Source organism: Monopterus albus, unplaced genomic scaffold, assembly GCF_001952655.1.
Source record: "Monopterus albus unplaced genomic scaffold, M_albus_1.0 scaffold21.1, whole genome shotgun sequence".
In the NCBI taxonomy this organism is placed as follows: domain Eukaryota; kingdom Metazoa; phylum Chordata; class Actinopteri; order Synbranchiformes; family Synbranchidae; genus Monopterus; species Monopterus albus.
In genome coordinates, this window is record NW_018127901.1 from 2,055,727 (window position 1) to 2,070,839 (window position 15,113).

At 41.1% G+C, this 15,113-nt stretch overlaps 1 protein-coding gene across 2 annotated transcripts; it reads right to left on the reverse strand.

Annotated features, from left to right (window-relative positions):
* Positions 1 to 9,010: 9,010 nt before the first annotated feature.
* gm2a (ganglioside GM2 activator) lies at positions 9,011 to 13,049 on the reverse strand. 2 transcript variants are annotated; one of them, XM_020594123.1, is made up of 5 exons: positions 12,981 to 13,049; positions 12,798 to 12,842; positions 12,101 to 12,253; positions 10,912 to 11,094; positions 9,011 to 10,634 (listed from the first exon to the last, which is right to left on the reverse strand). In XM_020594123.1, exons 2-5 carry the CDS (start codon positions 12,819 to 12,821, stop codon positions 10,479 to 10,481), a joined length of 516 nt encoding a protein of 171 aa, XP_020449779.1. In that variant the 5' UTR covers positions 12,822 to 12,842; positions 12,981 to 13,049; the 3' UTR covers positions 9,011 to 10,478. The 2 variants fall into 2 exon arrangements, with proteins under 2 accessions (XP_020449779.1, XP_020449778.1); XM_020594122.1 differs by having other exon boundaries at positions 12,798 to 13,023.
* Positions 13,050 to 15,113: the final 2,064 nt, after the last annotated feature.

Below are 15,113 nucleotides of genomic sequence, written 5' to 3' on the forward strand. Positions count from 1 at the left end.
TTACAGATTTGCTCACTGGCTTTAAGAGAACTTTTAATGTAAATGTTTAAGAAGTTTCATACTTGAGAGAAACTGTTGTATCAAACCATAACACACAGTTCAGGCTGTGATTCCCTCGTGGTTACAGACTTGAGTGCATGGTAATACTGTCAAAGTCCTGGCAAAAACGCTATGTGAATTTCTCTGGTACATTATTTTATGTACACATACAGTATATTTCTGAGTCTTCTCTCTGAGCATCTGTCTTTGCTGGGATTAGAGTCCTGCAGACACCAAGTGAAACCATCAAAAACAGCTACAGCTCAACAGACATATGTGAAATGTTTTCCCAGCATGCACAGAGCTTACTTTTCATTTGGTCTCCAGAATGTCCTGCAGGCTGAGGGAGGTTCAAGCATATCACTTTCCTGTCATGGGTGGGAGGACTGGGGCCACAAGGGACTACACACAGGTTCAAGCCATAAATGTATAATATAATATAAGTGGGAAAAGATGCATTTACAGTTTGTGTAGTTCAGGATAGTGAAAGCAAAAACAAACCTTGATCACAACATTTTTTCTGTATTTTACTGAAGTAAAAAGTATAAATCAGCTGCACATCAGGCCAAAGTGCTGTGCAAAGAATGTAAAGCCATAATAAAATATAAAAAGAAACACATACCAACAACTGACTGAATGACCCCAGTTCAGAGCCTTAACCTGATGTCATGAGTGTTGACTCACACTTCACTAGCACATAACATCCCACAAACAAGCTAATTCCTAAAGAGAATTGGGACTATGTAAGATGACCTTTAACCTTTTGTGATGTCATCTGTTCAGGCAACCCAAACCTGAGCTGGAGTCCATTTGGGCAGGGCAGAGGTCAGCCTATCAAATTATCACTAAAACAAACACCAGAAACCTCCTGTCTGCAGCCAATCAACTGGCACTCTGCTTGCATACATGCATGTGTGTGTGACAGAGACAGACACAGATTACATTCCCAGTTGAATAAACTGCAGGAGGAGAATGCTTTTGCAGACACACACAGGTCCATGTCTGTTTCCAGTTCATTTACCAGCTGTATGAAAGTGTGTGTGTGTGTGAGATCAAGACATTACAGACCATCAATCTTGTCGTGTGTAGGTGTATGGACAAATGTCTCCCAGAATCACAGCTGAAGCTGTTAAACATTTAATCCTTAAAACTTCCATTAATGGCTTTCACTAATTTTCAACTGAGGATAATGTAATTTTTATCTATGCATCCATTCTTCTATTCTATACTCCTTATCCTGAAGGGGGGGGTCAGGACTCAAACCTAGAGTGCTGTGAGGTGACAGCGCTAACCACCACACTGCTGTGCTACCCACAGTGTAACCTGAAGGTGTCATTTATCCCTTTTTCCTTTGTTCCTTCAACATGTCTGGGAAGCAGAGACACACATACATTTGGATCATCTGATTACATTCACGTAAAGACTAATGTTCAGCATTTACAAGTCTGATCACCACTGTTTATACATAGTATAAATACACATTCATTTGCATCACGTTTACGCTGACTGATGTGAAAACATCTTTTCCTTTATTTCCTAACCTTTAAGCTGCTTTTCCACTGACTGAAATTCATCCAGAAATTCTGTTTTGACACACATTTGTGTTGTAATGTCACTGAGATTAGCTCCTGAGCTTCATTTATTCATTTATACTACAATGGTGTTTTGTCATCAGTTCTGTTTCAAATGTTGCTTTGATACTGGATTATTGTGCAGAATCCTGGAACGTCACGACATTAAAGTTCTTGCTTTTTAAAATATCTGTGCTTGGAGACTATAGTATGGTTACATGGGAACCGCACCACCTACAACACCTCTAAACACCTACAACAAGTCATCAACTATTTAACATGACAGCAGCGTCTGAGTGTCACCTGTGTGTTTATGCATGTGTCTTTACAGGTAACTCCATTAGAAGCCATTAGCGGTGCAGTTGACAGAAGATTCACCTTTTGTTTGGCCTGCAGATTCACTGAAAGCAGCTGAAAACGCCTTCATCAACAGGGAGCGTGCATGTGTTTGTGTGTGCTGTTAAAAGCAGGATGTTGCTAAGCTGCTGACCGACATGTTGCCAGATAAGGATCAGAAGGCAACAGGACAAACACACTGTCCCCTTGTGTGTGTGGTGTGTGAGGTCTCTGTCCATTCAGTTGTGTGTTTTCTGAGCTGAATGAATCGTTTTATTCAAGCTAATTTACAGAATCATGGCTGATTGAAGTATTGTAAACAAATTATTTTCCCCAGACAACTTTTTTGATGTCTGATAATAGTCAGTATTTTTCTAACTATCAACTAAGATCCCACCAACAAAAGTCTGTACTGATAAATAACATCAGAATTTATTCCTCGTGCTGTTGAGGATTTGATTAAGACTTTCATTGGCAGCTGTGTTTTGCTCAATTACCTTCACACAGTACAAACGTTCAGTGAAAAAACCTAGTGAGGCTCCAGGCCTTGGTCACATTTACCTGGCACATCAAAATATTGCCTCCATACTTGACCACGTTCCTGGCAACTTGATTCTGAGCCACAGTGGTACCAATAAAACCAATATTGTCAAAGAATTTTACTGAGAAATGTAGACATAACAAGAGTGGAAGTAGAAATATAAAAACTACAGCACTGAAAGCCTGCACCCACCTCAGCATGACCTTCTGCACTTTCTGCCAGAGCCTTCATCTCATTGGTTGATCCCACATGTCAACAGGTGATGACATGGGTCTGTTGACATCTAATCAGTGACAGAGCTGAACCCGTTCACCTCTGTTTCTTTTGCCCTACTGAACCACTGATTTGTTTGTTTACACATCGACCTCTGACCTCTCTGCACCTTCCTTCCCTGCTCCTCTTTGTCTGCCTCCTTGACCTCTCCACCCTTCTTCCTTAAACATTTCTGCAGACATTTCTCCTCTTCTCCTCAGCCCCTGCTCTCCATCCTGCCTCCTCGTCCCTCGCCTCCTCTCCTGCATCTGCAAATGAGTTTCCTGTCACAGGAAACAGCATGATGGTGGAGACCAGAAACAGGAAATCCTGCAGAGGAGAGGGAGGAGGAAAGGAAAAGGAAGTAAGGTAGGAGGAAACAAGAGGAGAGAACAAAAGTGCAGAGGAGAGGAAAGGTGTGAAGAGGAGACAAGGAGAAAAGAAAAGATGAGAGGAGGGAATACGAATGACACAAAGATAAGACAAAAGAAAATGAGATGAAAGAAAAGGGCAGGAGATTAGAAAGTGGACAAGAGGTGGCAACAAAAGAGAAAAAGGGGAGGTGAGGAGACAAGAAGAGAAAGGAGAGCAAAAGCAAAGGAAAGGAGGAGGGACAGAGAAGGTGAAAGCAGGGTGGAAGTACAAAGGTGAAGAAGAGAGGAGAAGAAGATCTGATACCAGGAAAAGAAATGAGAGGAGCAGGCAAGAAGCAGGCCATGAGAAGAGAGGAGAGGAGAGGAGTGGGTATCTCTGGGCCTGTCTAAGAAATTCTTCTTTGAAATGCTGCAGAATAAAGGGACTTCTGCATAATGGACTCTCCACTACAACAGTCATATCACATCCTCCACTCACTACAACACAGAGTATGTAATGCTCCTTTGCAATATGACGTGAATCGACTGTAAGTTATTACTGTCACTCCTCAATCTCTGCTGTGAGGAGTGATGTGGTATTTTTCATTTGTGCAGTTAAGTATGAACTGGATGAACTGGATATTCTTGACTTTGGTTTGTGCCTCTGTGTCATGAATTCGATTTTTTTTCAGCCAAACTGCATGCAGGCTCATTTCCTAGCTGATGGGTTCCATTATTGCCTTGATGCATGAGGAATTTTGAGGCTAAAATGCTTTTAAATGGTGTTAACGGTAACCACGAGCCTCACCACCCACCTCTGTTTCCCAGGCTGTCTTTGGAAATGCAGGGGTTCTGACAGTCTCTGTCTGCTCAGCTGACTGTTTACTGCACAGAAACACGAACCTTTATCCCGTTGGCTTCTTCCTTCCTTGATTTTCATCATCCTCATCCACATCTACTCTCTGATACATTGTGTTTGTTTCCAATCATTCACAAAATTACTGCCTGGCACCTTGCTACGTCTATAAACAAAGTGATTCCACATTTCCTGTTTATTTGAAATTAACTGAAGACCAATAACACCTGGATGCACAGATGAAAACAAACAAAAATTCAACTTGAGTAGCCTTAATATCATCATAGCAAAAAGAAATGTGCACAATAATATGACAACATACACTCTGCATGTGCTCTGTAACTGATATATTACTGGGCTGACAGAGGTACCACACCAAACTCCAAACAGTGGAAACACCAGCGTCATAACATTTGTGTGTGCATGTATATCTGCAAGGTTAAGTATTTCTTCCCATGATTGTGGGTATTCCTCTACCTCACCCAGACTGACCTCCTCAGCATGCACACACACACACAGACACACTCACATAGTCTCAACTTTCACATTAAATAAATATTACAACAGACACACTCACATCGTCTCGACTTTCACATTAAATAAATATTACAACACCTCTAAACACGTACAGTACGTGTGTGTGTTGATTTATGGCAGTAGAATAACTGTACTTGTGGAAGAGTGTGTGAGTATACATGTGTAGGCCTATACAGTATAAGTGTGTGTATCAGGATTAAATATGAGAACTTAAGACTGTATGAAAATTCCTGCCAAAATCTTGAATCAGTAAACACCTCAGTAAAGTTGGCCCTTGATGACCTGCATGTTCTGATCTCAGGTAGACGAGGTGGAGCTGAAAGCTCGTCAACGATGCAGGACACCTGAGTCGACAGGACACTGGGCACTATATAAAACAACCTGCGTGCTCATCTTGTTTTTCACTGACACCCTGTTCACACTGACATTACACACAGTGTAACCTACTAAACCTGCTCCTCCTTGCTTGTACCTTTGTGTTTCATATATTTAGTCCTAATCAGAGTGAGTGAGTGTTCTTGTGGTCTTGCTCTTGAGCCAGGCGGTGACTTAGATGCACATTGATGAGTTTCTTTAAAGGTTTATAAAGCCAGATGTCACTATGCTGTCAGGGACCATGCAGTTCAAAGACCTTGTTACTACTTTCCACACAGTTCTCACTCAGTTCTTTCACTTTGATATGAACCCAATTAGGACTAACTGCAGTGTGTGTAGTGATGCACATTTCTTCTCAGTAGATCTGGTTCATCTTTCAGGTTGGTTTCTGTCATGGTTTGGGCCTACTTCCTGTTCTGACTTTGTTGATTTGGACTCTTGCTCACGACCTTCGGTTCTTCGCTTGTGTTTCACTGTATTCACTCCGTGAGGGTGCTGTTTAGTTATTTTTCTTTAGATGCAGTTGTTGCCTTTTGTCAGTGTAAGTGCTATTTTTGTAATATGGATAAGTTTGATTTAAAATTGTTCTATTTGAGTAATGCAGCTGAGTGTCAAGTTCATTTGAATTGAAATTTATTGTAAACCTGTGGTTACTTAAGGGTTAATTTGTGATGGCCTTTTGGCGCCATTGTATGAGACACAGGAAGTTGATTTTCTCTTTGTTTTTTGTTTTTTTATTCTGTGAATAAACGAGTGGACGGCAGAGCAACACGGTATTTTACCGTGAGTTGTCACACCAGCTCAATGCGTAAATATTCAGTCTCATGTCCGTTCATTACGTAGTTATTATAAGAAATCTAAAAACGAAAGACATTTAAATACAAACTACAGATAACATTACAGTCAGGTTGAGCTCTTGAGTTGCTTCGTGTTGCTTATATTAAACCTTGCTTGTTACCTTGTGTCTGTATTTGGGTTCTCCCCGAGCCAGAACACTGCCAGTTTATCATATCTGACAAAACAGTTTAAACTCACAAGCTCTAACAGTGCTTGCAGAATGTTTTTTTAAATCAATTGAGGATCCACATTTTAAAAAAAGCTGAAAATATGTGCTTTGTTTTCCCACTAAAATTACATGAACATGTTAAAGAAAACAGGATTTTTCTGTGCACACACCAAAACCCTCTTGCTGTTTCCATTAGATGTGTAATACAATTTTTGACCATGTTAGCTATTAGCAACTCCAGAAGTTAAATAGCTTGTTTCCTGCCTCCTAGCGTGACACACAATGCAAGTATAAGAAATTGAAATCCTAAATAAAATGAATTATAATTAACTGATCATGTATGTGCCTGGTGTCAACATCCTGTGACACATAACATCTGATTCAGATTTTATCTTGTGAACTGAACAGGTGTAGAAATGAGACGTTGTGCAGCCATGTCCAGCTGCCCAGCTCAGTTCTGGGTCTGTTGGATGTTTGCTCTTTTGTGTGTAATTCCTCACTTTCCTCCTTTTGTTTTCTGGTTTCTTTGCTGCTTCCTGTCAACATTCACTGCTGCAATGACCCAACATCTGATTTTACTCTCAAATGTCTTTGTGATATGATAATAAAGAAACCAGGATGTTGCATTGTTATGGCTTCTTAAAGCTTAATAGGTTTTATTGTTATGTTTAATTCAGCTTTACCACAGACAGAAACAAAATGTTAAGACATAGAGTAAAAGTTGCAGAAATGTGCAAAATCTAGGTTTGTGTGGGTTTGGTGTAGTTTGTCATAATTTGCACTGTGTGTTTTACTTTAGTGTTGTAGTATTGCAGTAATGCTACTATGCAGAAACACAAGTAGCAGAAGTAATCGCAGGTTATCGGAGGAAATGCTGCCACCTTGTGGTGAAACATCGAGCTGCTCCTTTACTGTGCCTCTGTACACAGTTCCAGGCTCCACGTCCTGTGCCCAGCCTTTTCATAGCTAAAAAATAAAAAGAAACTTCTACTGTTTGCATGTTTTTCACAGAATTAATTAACACAACCTGCTTCCAGTGAGATCTTGTAAAGCTGGTGGACTGAGATCAAGTAACTGATGGACATGTCACTTAAAAAGACTTCTTGGTTGGGTCACTTGTATTTTTAGGATATTGTCCAAATGCAAACACCGGTCAACAAATATTATTGGGGATCAAACACATCCTTAGTTTTAGCAGGCCCATCAAGCCTCAGACAATGAGAATGAGAGTCGTCCCCCCCCCCAAGCAAGCAGGATGTTAAACGAGCAAAGTTGATTGTTTGGGCTGGAGGTGATACTGGTGGTTAGGAATCTAACCATGAATGAGCTTTACTGATTATTTTAATGTAAATTCATGTTTTAAATGTACTTGTTCTTTAAGCTATTGTGTTTATTATTTTATGGGAATTGCTATATATTGTTGTTGTGTGTAACACAGTGACACTGAAGTTCCATCTGCTGTAGTGTCCTAAAGCTGGAGGACTGCGTATGAAATGAGATTAATCAAACACTATTGATCCCATATGCATAGAAACCTTAAAGACTCGCCACTTGATTGCAGTAGTGATGCTATGCTCGAAGCAGATGGCTCAACACAGTATCGATCTTTCAAAGCAGAAGTATCACGGCAAAATGTGAAGATGCCTCCTTCACCATGCGAGATATCACATGACTCCTCAAATGAAGCTTTGTGGCGTCACATGCGTATCAGCGTCGGTTTTTGTGTGCATTATTGCTATAGTTTCATCGATTGACAAACGTCACACACGTATCAGCGTCGGTTTTTGTGTGTTATTGCTATAGTTTCATCGATTGACAACCAGGGAGAGTGAAGTTTAGGTAGGACTAACATAAGATTAGATAAACTGGCATACAGTTATACACTCACACTGGCACACTGACATTCAAACACTCTCCATATGGAATTACATACTTACATACACACTTACACATATTAAGTACACATACAGAGAAGGAATAACAGGTAAGTTGGCAGATAAGTGTGAAGTGAATATGAGAACATAAGAAAGTGTGTAGTGAGTGTTTAAGAGAGTGAGGAAAGGAGATAGGGAGAATGGAGGCAGGGCCACTTAAAAGAGCAAGATCATATGTGTGGGAGCACTTTGACCTTATTACCCCAAAAAAGGTCAAGTGTCTGATCTGTGCTCAAGAACTGGCCTTTAACAACAATACCTTTTCAATGCTGAGGCACCTGTGATCAAGACATCCACAGACTACACCCAGTCCAGCTGCTCCACCTCTCCAGAGGACAAGATCCATTAAAATACTGGGACTCAAGGGCAGCTGTTCATCCTAATCTTGACAAGCTTGCCAAACTTCTGTGCCATGTATGTGGAAGGGTCGTCTTCAAAGCTGGAGAGGTAGTAACAGAGAGGAGGGACAGAGTGAAGCCTCACTCAGCTGAAATGATCTGGTTTTTAAATAAAAATCTTTGAACCCCAAAATCCCCTTCACAGCTTCACCAGCATTTTGTACAACTATTGACATGACAGCCCCTAGTTGCACAAGCATTTCCCAATTTAGTTCCAGATTTTTGTGTTTTGTAAATATATTTTTGTATTTCTATCAATCTTGCATAGGCATATCTTTATTACACACAGACGGCACGATCACATTATGACACAAGTATAGGTAGGTAGGTAGGTAGGTAAGTAGTTTATTGATCCCTCAAAGGGGAAATTTCAGTGTTTCAGCAGCAATAGAGAACAAACATAACACCATGAGAACAGGCCCCAAACACATATCTTGATAAACAAGTTCCAGATTTTAAGACAGCATAAATTATTCAAGAGAAAAATCAAGAACAGAATTTACATATGTACATATTAGCCACACATTTTACCCCAGGATTTGAGTTTTGCAATGTTTACTTTTATATAGTCCCTCATAATTTCACCTAGCTTATCCCTGCAGTGATGTATTGTACAGTCTGATTGCTGTGGGGAGGAACGACCTACGGTAACGCTCCTTCTTACACTGGGGATGTAACAGTCTTGCGCTGAAGGAACTGTTCAGAGTCTCCACTGTGTGGTGCAGGGGATGGGAGGGGTCGTGCATGATGGATGTTAGTTTTACCAGCATCCTTCTGTCCACCACCTCCTCGATGGAATCCAGGGGGCAGCTCAGGACAGAACCAGCTTTCTTAACCAGCTTGTTTAGTCTCTTTCTGTCCCTGTCCGTGCTACCTCCCTCCCAACCCACAACAACGTAAAAAAACAGCAGATGCCACTACAGTATCATAAAAAGTCTGAAGGAGATTATTAATGTCTTTAAAAGAAATAATCAAAATTTCAAGATGCACATAGAAACTTTACTGTAAAACAAACATAGCATCCTTACAGTTTCATGGCACCTTGCCCTTTATGTTCCATGCAACTGCTGTGTTGAGGGTTGGCCAGCAGATGGCGCCATATATGATTGTATCAAATGCACTAAACCATTTCAACACAATTGCTTCATATTGATTAAGTGTTTCAGAAATCTTCGGTTTCTCCATCACTAGATTTCAGCTTACACTCAGTTTATTGCCACATTATCTGTAACTCTGATTCAGACACATTGCTGTTGAATTTATCCTTAAAATCCACTTTAAAAAGGTACAACTTTGTTTGTTCTGTAAATACAACTCAATGGTTAGAATTCACTAAATGTAGTCACTCAGACTTGCTTCATGATTTATTTTCATCTCTTGTTCATTTATTGAAACTTGTAGCTAAAGTTCCACATCCTACAGATCGAATTAGGCACATGAAGGTTTTTTTTAATCAGTAAAATAAAGAAATAATTCAAATAATATCCCAGAATGTGGTTACTATTAGTCACACTGTATTAAACTTCCACTCAACAGTGAAAAACTTTTAGTTGAGAAAAACACTCTTAAAAAATTACTTCAGCTTCACAAACAGATGAATAATACGTCTGTCTTTTAAGCCGAGAGCTGCCGGAAAAAAATGTATGGTGCTATGTATAATGACAAAGATTCTTGACTGGAATGGTATTATTATCAAAACATTTTAGAGCATTTCATTACAAAAAGAGATTCAGGAGTGTTAAAACCAGCTTATTTAAAAGAAAGTACCTGACATCCTTACTGAATCTCAGTTAAAACGCCAGCTCTTCATTATTTCCTGTTCACTTATTAAAGGGCACTACTACTTGCTGCAACGTGCACAGTGAAGCAGTTACTGTGAATAAAAATGACATACGTGCTGTTTCATGGCTGAGACTAATCTTAAACTGGCCCGATTTTCAATCACAACGCCAAAACCTTTTGTGTCAGCACAGAAACAGAGTTAGAGCCAAAAATAGTGTATTGGTCCTGTTTATTTAGATTAAGATTAAAAGGGTCTGTTTTTATTATTTTTCCCACAGGAGCTTTTATTCTCCAGTTAGTAAAATGTGGGACCTAAACAACAGCTGCTGTGCTGCAGTATCGCAGTTTGTTTAAAATGCTTCCATTTGCCATGTTGTGTTTATCTGAGGTTTACCTGTGACGTTTATTGTTCTCAAATCTTTGTGCAAATTCTGCTTTCATTTCCCAGTTTGCTATTGCTTTTATGTGCCAATAAACAGAAACCTGTCAGTGCTGGTGTTACTGGGATCGGATGGAGAAAGTGACTGTAAGGCAGCCCAGCTCTTTGCTCTGGTAGCTCAGGACTCCCTGAACCCGGTAGTTCCCGTTAGTCAGCCAGTAAGGCAGATCAATGTAGGGCAGGTAGAAGTCCGTCTGAGGCAGAGAATACGAGCCCTGAGGAGAGAGAGACGGGAAATAAGCAAGCAGGATCATCTTTGGGCCCAGTGGAAAATCTGTGGCCCCTGCAAAGTGCAAATCAGTATAAGTATAAGCACTGAAAACAACACTTATGGATTATTTCACCTCTTTTACACATGACTCGTGGTCAGTTCTGTTTAGCCTGTGAATGCACATATTCACACTTGGATGATGTAGATTCATTACAATATTTTCATGTGGCATTAAAATGCAAGTCTGTCAAAAAAGCCCTCGATGATTAAAAGCAGCTTACAGCTTTGAAGGGGCAGTGGCAGGGCAGTCCGTAGGTATGCAGAGGCTCAGGGCAGTCCTGGCCCGGCGGGATTAGCTGGTTCAGCATGTCACAGACGTCCTTATAGTGGCAGCTGCCCACTTCGTCCAAACAGGGGATCTTAATCCAGACAGAGGCCACCTCCTTCTCTAGAGTCACATTGACCTGAAGAGGAAGGAACAGAAACAAGCTGAGATCTGCCACGTCCAGTCCAGCTCTAACTGGGTGGGTCAGAGGATGTTTCTACTCATTAACCAGCTGATAACAGTTCATCTGGAGTTCAAGTCTAACCTTGGACGTTTGGTGCATAACAACATTTCTCTCCAAAACAATAAACCCACCAGAAAATCACACAAAACGCACTCACACTGCTGCACGGCTACAATTCAAGTCCCAGTTAAACAGGTAGTAGAATTAAGAAACAGAACCTCTGCAGACTTCAGTAGCCTGAGAGGTTTGCTCTGTCCTTTAAAGGAACCCCACAAACAACCAGCTTATTATTATTTTTTTAGTTATTCATTCATCACAACCATTTTAAAAACATGAAGAGTGAGTATTCTGCCAGTAAAAGAACTAACTCTGCACAGATGGTTCTGTTGTAAAGAGCTGCGGCTTCAGAGCTCAGAAAATTTACTGGGCTTTATTGTTGTGTTTTTATTGCTGTGCAGGAACATCTAGAATTTTACATTTTTAATGCCAGAGAGAGAGAAATAAAACTGAATGACTCAAACTAAAAGAGAGAGAGAACATCTTGACTGTTTGTTTTTGACTGGCTAAAATCCTCTCCAGAAAAAATGAACTGAAGACATAAACCAGTTCAGCTAACAGATCTTTGGACAGTTCAAGACTTTTCAGAACTTGCGGAGACAATATTTATTTCCAAATTCTTAATCATTTTTGTTTTTCTTATGGAACATGAACTAGACTTTCAGCCTCTTAAATCCTCTTTGCCTGAAGCTGTTCACAGTGCTGTGTACAGTCCACACCTCTGGTTTAGCTCAACCAAACAAGCAGCTCGCTGCACAGGAGATGAAACCACCCCTGGCTGGTTCTGCATTTATGACTCCTCAGCACAAACACATGTCTCTGAGGCGGTGGAACACGGTCACTTCACTGCCTTTTAATCTCAATTTCCTTGGAGGCTGAGGTATAAAGTGTAAAGTGCACTCACAGCCAGAGGAGCAAACAGCTCGACAGATGTGGATCCAGAGGTACAGGCTGACAGGTCTCCTGGGATGGTGATTGGGTCTGGAGACAGAACTAGAGACTTCAGCACAGCTGGATCATCTGGCTGGCCACAGTTCTTCCAGTCAAAACCCAAGATCTGTCCACGACAACCAACATGCACAGTCAGACAAGACAAATTATGTTATGTGTGATTGTTCTGCTTGTTTTCATCAGTTCTAACGTCTGGAACCAGTCTGTCAACCTTTTTTTGTAAAGCGTTATGTAAATATATTAATAAAGTCACCTTCGGCTTTTCGCGTTTAGGGGTCGCCACAGCGAATCGACACACTAACGAGTCGCATGTTGACATTTGGCACGTGTTTTACGCCGGATGCGCTTCCTGACTCAACCCGTTATGTAAGTATATTATTGTTGTCATTGTACTGCAGTGATCACTGAAAGCAAGTCTCATTCATGGCTTCCTGGAAAGTACAAATGCATTTCTGTCAGTTAATATACTGATTATACTTTCTGGTTTATTGATTTAATGGCTGAACATACAATATAAATGTTATTATAGCTTTTTATTAGAGGCAATGTGTTGTAAAGGTGCTGCTGATTGTGTGTGGCTTCCTTCTCCTACTGACAGTGAACTGAGTAGCTTTACTGTCCGTATACATTAGCGAGGCCACGACTCTCACCTGTGCGTTAGTGACTCTCTTCATCCGGAAGGAGCTGCAGTCCACCTTAGTAAGAAACACGGCCACAACCAGGCTCACTACAAGTTTCAACATCGTGTTTGCTCTGCACACAAACGCTGGCACAAATCGTAGACTCACAGGTTCACTAATAATCTGCTGTGTACCCTTAAAGCGAGAACATACCCTGACAAAAGCCTCTGCGGGTTTTCTCCGCTGTGTCCTTCCGTGTTTACAGCCCAGTGAGTCACGTGTCCGGCGTGACTCACGCACGTGACTGATTGACTACATCTCCATTGACTCCATCGGAGCAGGGCCGAGCTCCCAATGCAGCTACAGGTCGCTGTGAGAGAGCGATAAAGTCTGAATGATCTTATTGTGGCATGTACAAAGTAAAAGATAATTTTTCCAACAAGTGAACCGGGTCTTTAAGGTAGGCTACAGGCTACACAGTTCTTTTATTCTGTGTTTTCATTGTGTATTAAGACAGTATATTTTACCAAGGTTAGACACGTTAACGTTGTCACTGTATTGTACTTTGAGACAGAAGGTCGCTCAGTGAAATAACCAACATTATAAATACGGTGACGTGTTATCATTACACTTCATGTTTACATTGTGAGCACGACATGATCACTGTTGTTTATCGATGCTGCCAGGTACATGGCTAATAATACTGGGTCTGTCTAATTAACGCTGGGTCTAACTAATAAACGTTATGTGGTGCTCCACTGGTTCGGATGAGCGCAGCTGGTCTGACCCTGTCCTGTACTGGGACATCTAACTATCCAGCTGTGTGCTGGCAGAAGGTCAGCCTAGGGGCTGATAATGAGGAGAACACCTTCTGTGTCTTTTCTTGGCTTTTATTGAACAGAATAGAGAACGCAGAATGAAACGGCTATATACCTGGCACCATGTGCTCACAGGAAGAATGAAAAGCAAAAGAAAAGCAGTAACAACACTCTCTCAGAACACCCCATGTTCCACGCCCACCTGTTACCCCTCTTATACCCTCACACACCTGTCCCTCCCCAAACCCCACATTGGACAGAACAGCACAGCATTCCCCCAAAATAGCAGCAACCAATACAAACACACTGATTTGACAGTAAGGCTTCACCCACTCAACACAGAACAGGCTGGTCAGGGCCTCCACAGTTATAATAATGAGTGATCTCTGTGTTCATGTGTGAGCCAAATAATGGAGCTTCATAGCATTAACGTTAGTATATTTGACGAAGGTTAGACACGTTAACGTTACTGTAGTGCACTGCACATTTAGTGTGTTTATTTAGTTTTTATGTTGTGCACACTGGGCGCCATTGAGCTGGAGTTAATTTCCTTGTGTTCTTGAAATACTTGGCAATAAAGTTTATGCTTATGCTTACTTTGAGACCGAAGATCGCACATTGCCTTTTGCAGTAAAATAATAATAGCCCCAGTAGCCATGTTGGGTGCTACGGTGGCTGGTTGTCTAGGGCAGTGTTTTTCAACCACTGTGCCGCGGCACACTAGTGTGCCGTGAGAGATAGTCGGGTGTACCGTGGGAAATTATCCAATTTTACCTAATTGGTAAAAAAAAAATTGAAAACGAATTCATTATTTTCTGCAAATAATATGCCATTTTCGAGTGTCTGTGTCACTGGCAAAGTAATTATGTATTACTCTTCCATATCAGTAGGTGGCGACAGGTAAGCTAATTGACTGTACTGTGTTGATTGATTGTACTTTAAGACAAGAGAATTAGTGATGCATGCATGGGACAGGTAGCGGTCGCACTAGTATTGTGGCTAGCGGGACTATAGAGAAGTTTTTGAAAAGGAAAAATGTTAACTCCGAACTGGGCCCTGGACAAAATTCGAACCCAGATGAAGGCCCTAGTATGAGTGGAGGTCAAAAGAAAACAAAGACGGTGAGCTCGAGGCAAAACAGCGAAAGCTACCTTTTATTTGGATTTACTTTCACCGGGGATGCAACGGCACCGACGTTGTGCTTGGTGTGTGGTGAAAAGCTATCCAACAGTGCTATGGTCCCAAGCAAGCTTAAACACCATCTCCAAACGAAACACCCATAGCTTCAAAACAAGAATGCAGATTATTTTATTGGCCTGCGTGAACACACGAAGAAACAGGCCATTTTTATGAGAAAAACCACAAAGGTAAATGAGCGAGCCCTTAAAGCTAGCTACCATGTTGCTGAACTTGTAGCTAAATCCAAAAAATCCCACACTGTAGCAGAGTCATTAATACTACCTGCCTGCAAAGCCATTGTAAATGAGATGTTCGGACCCGACATGGCTAAAGAAATAGTCAAAGTCCC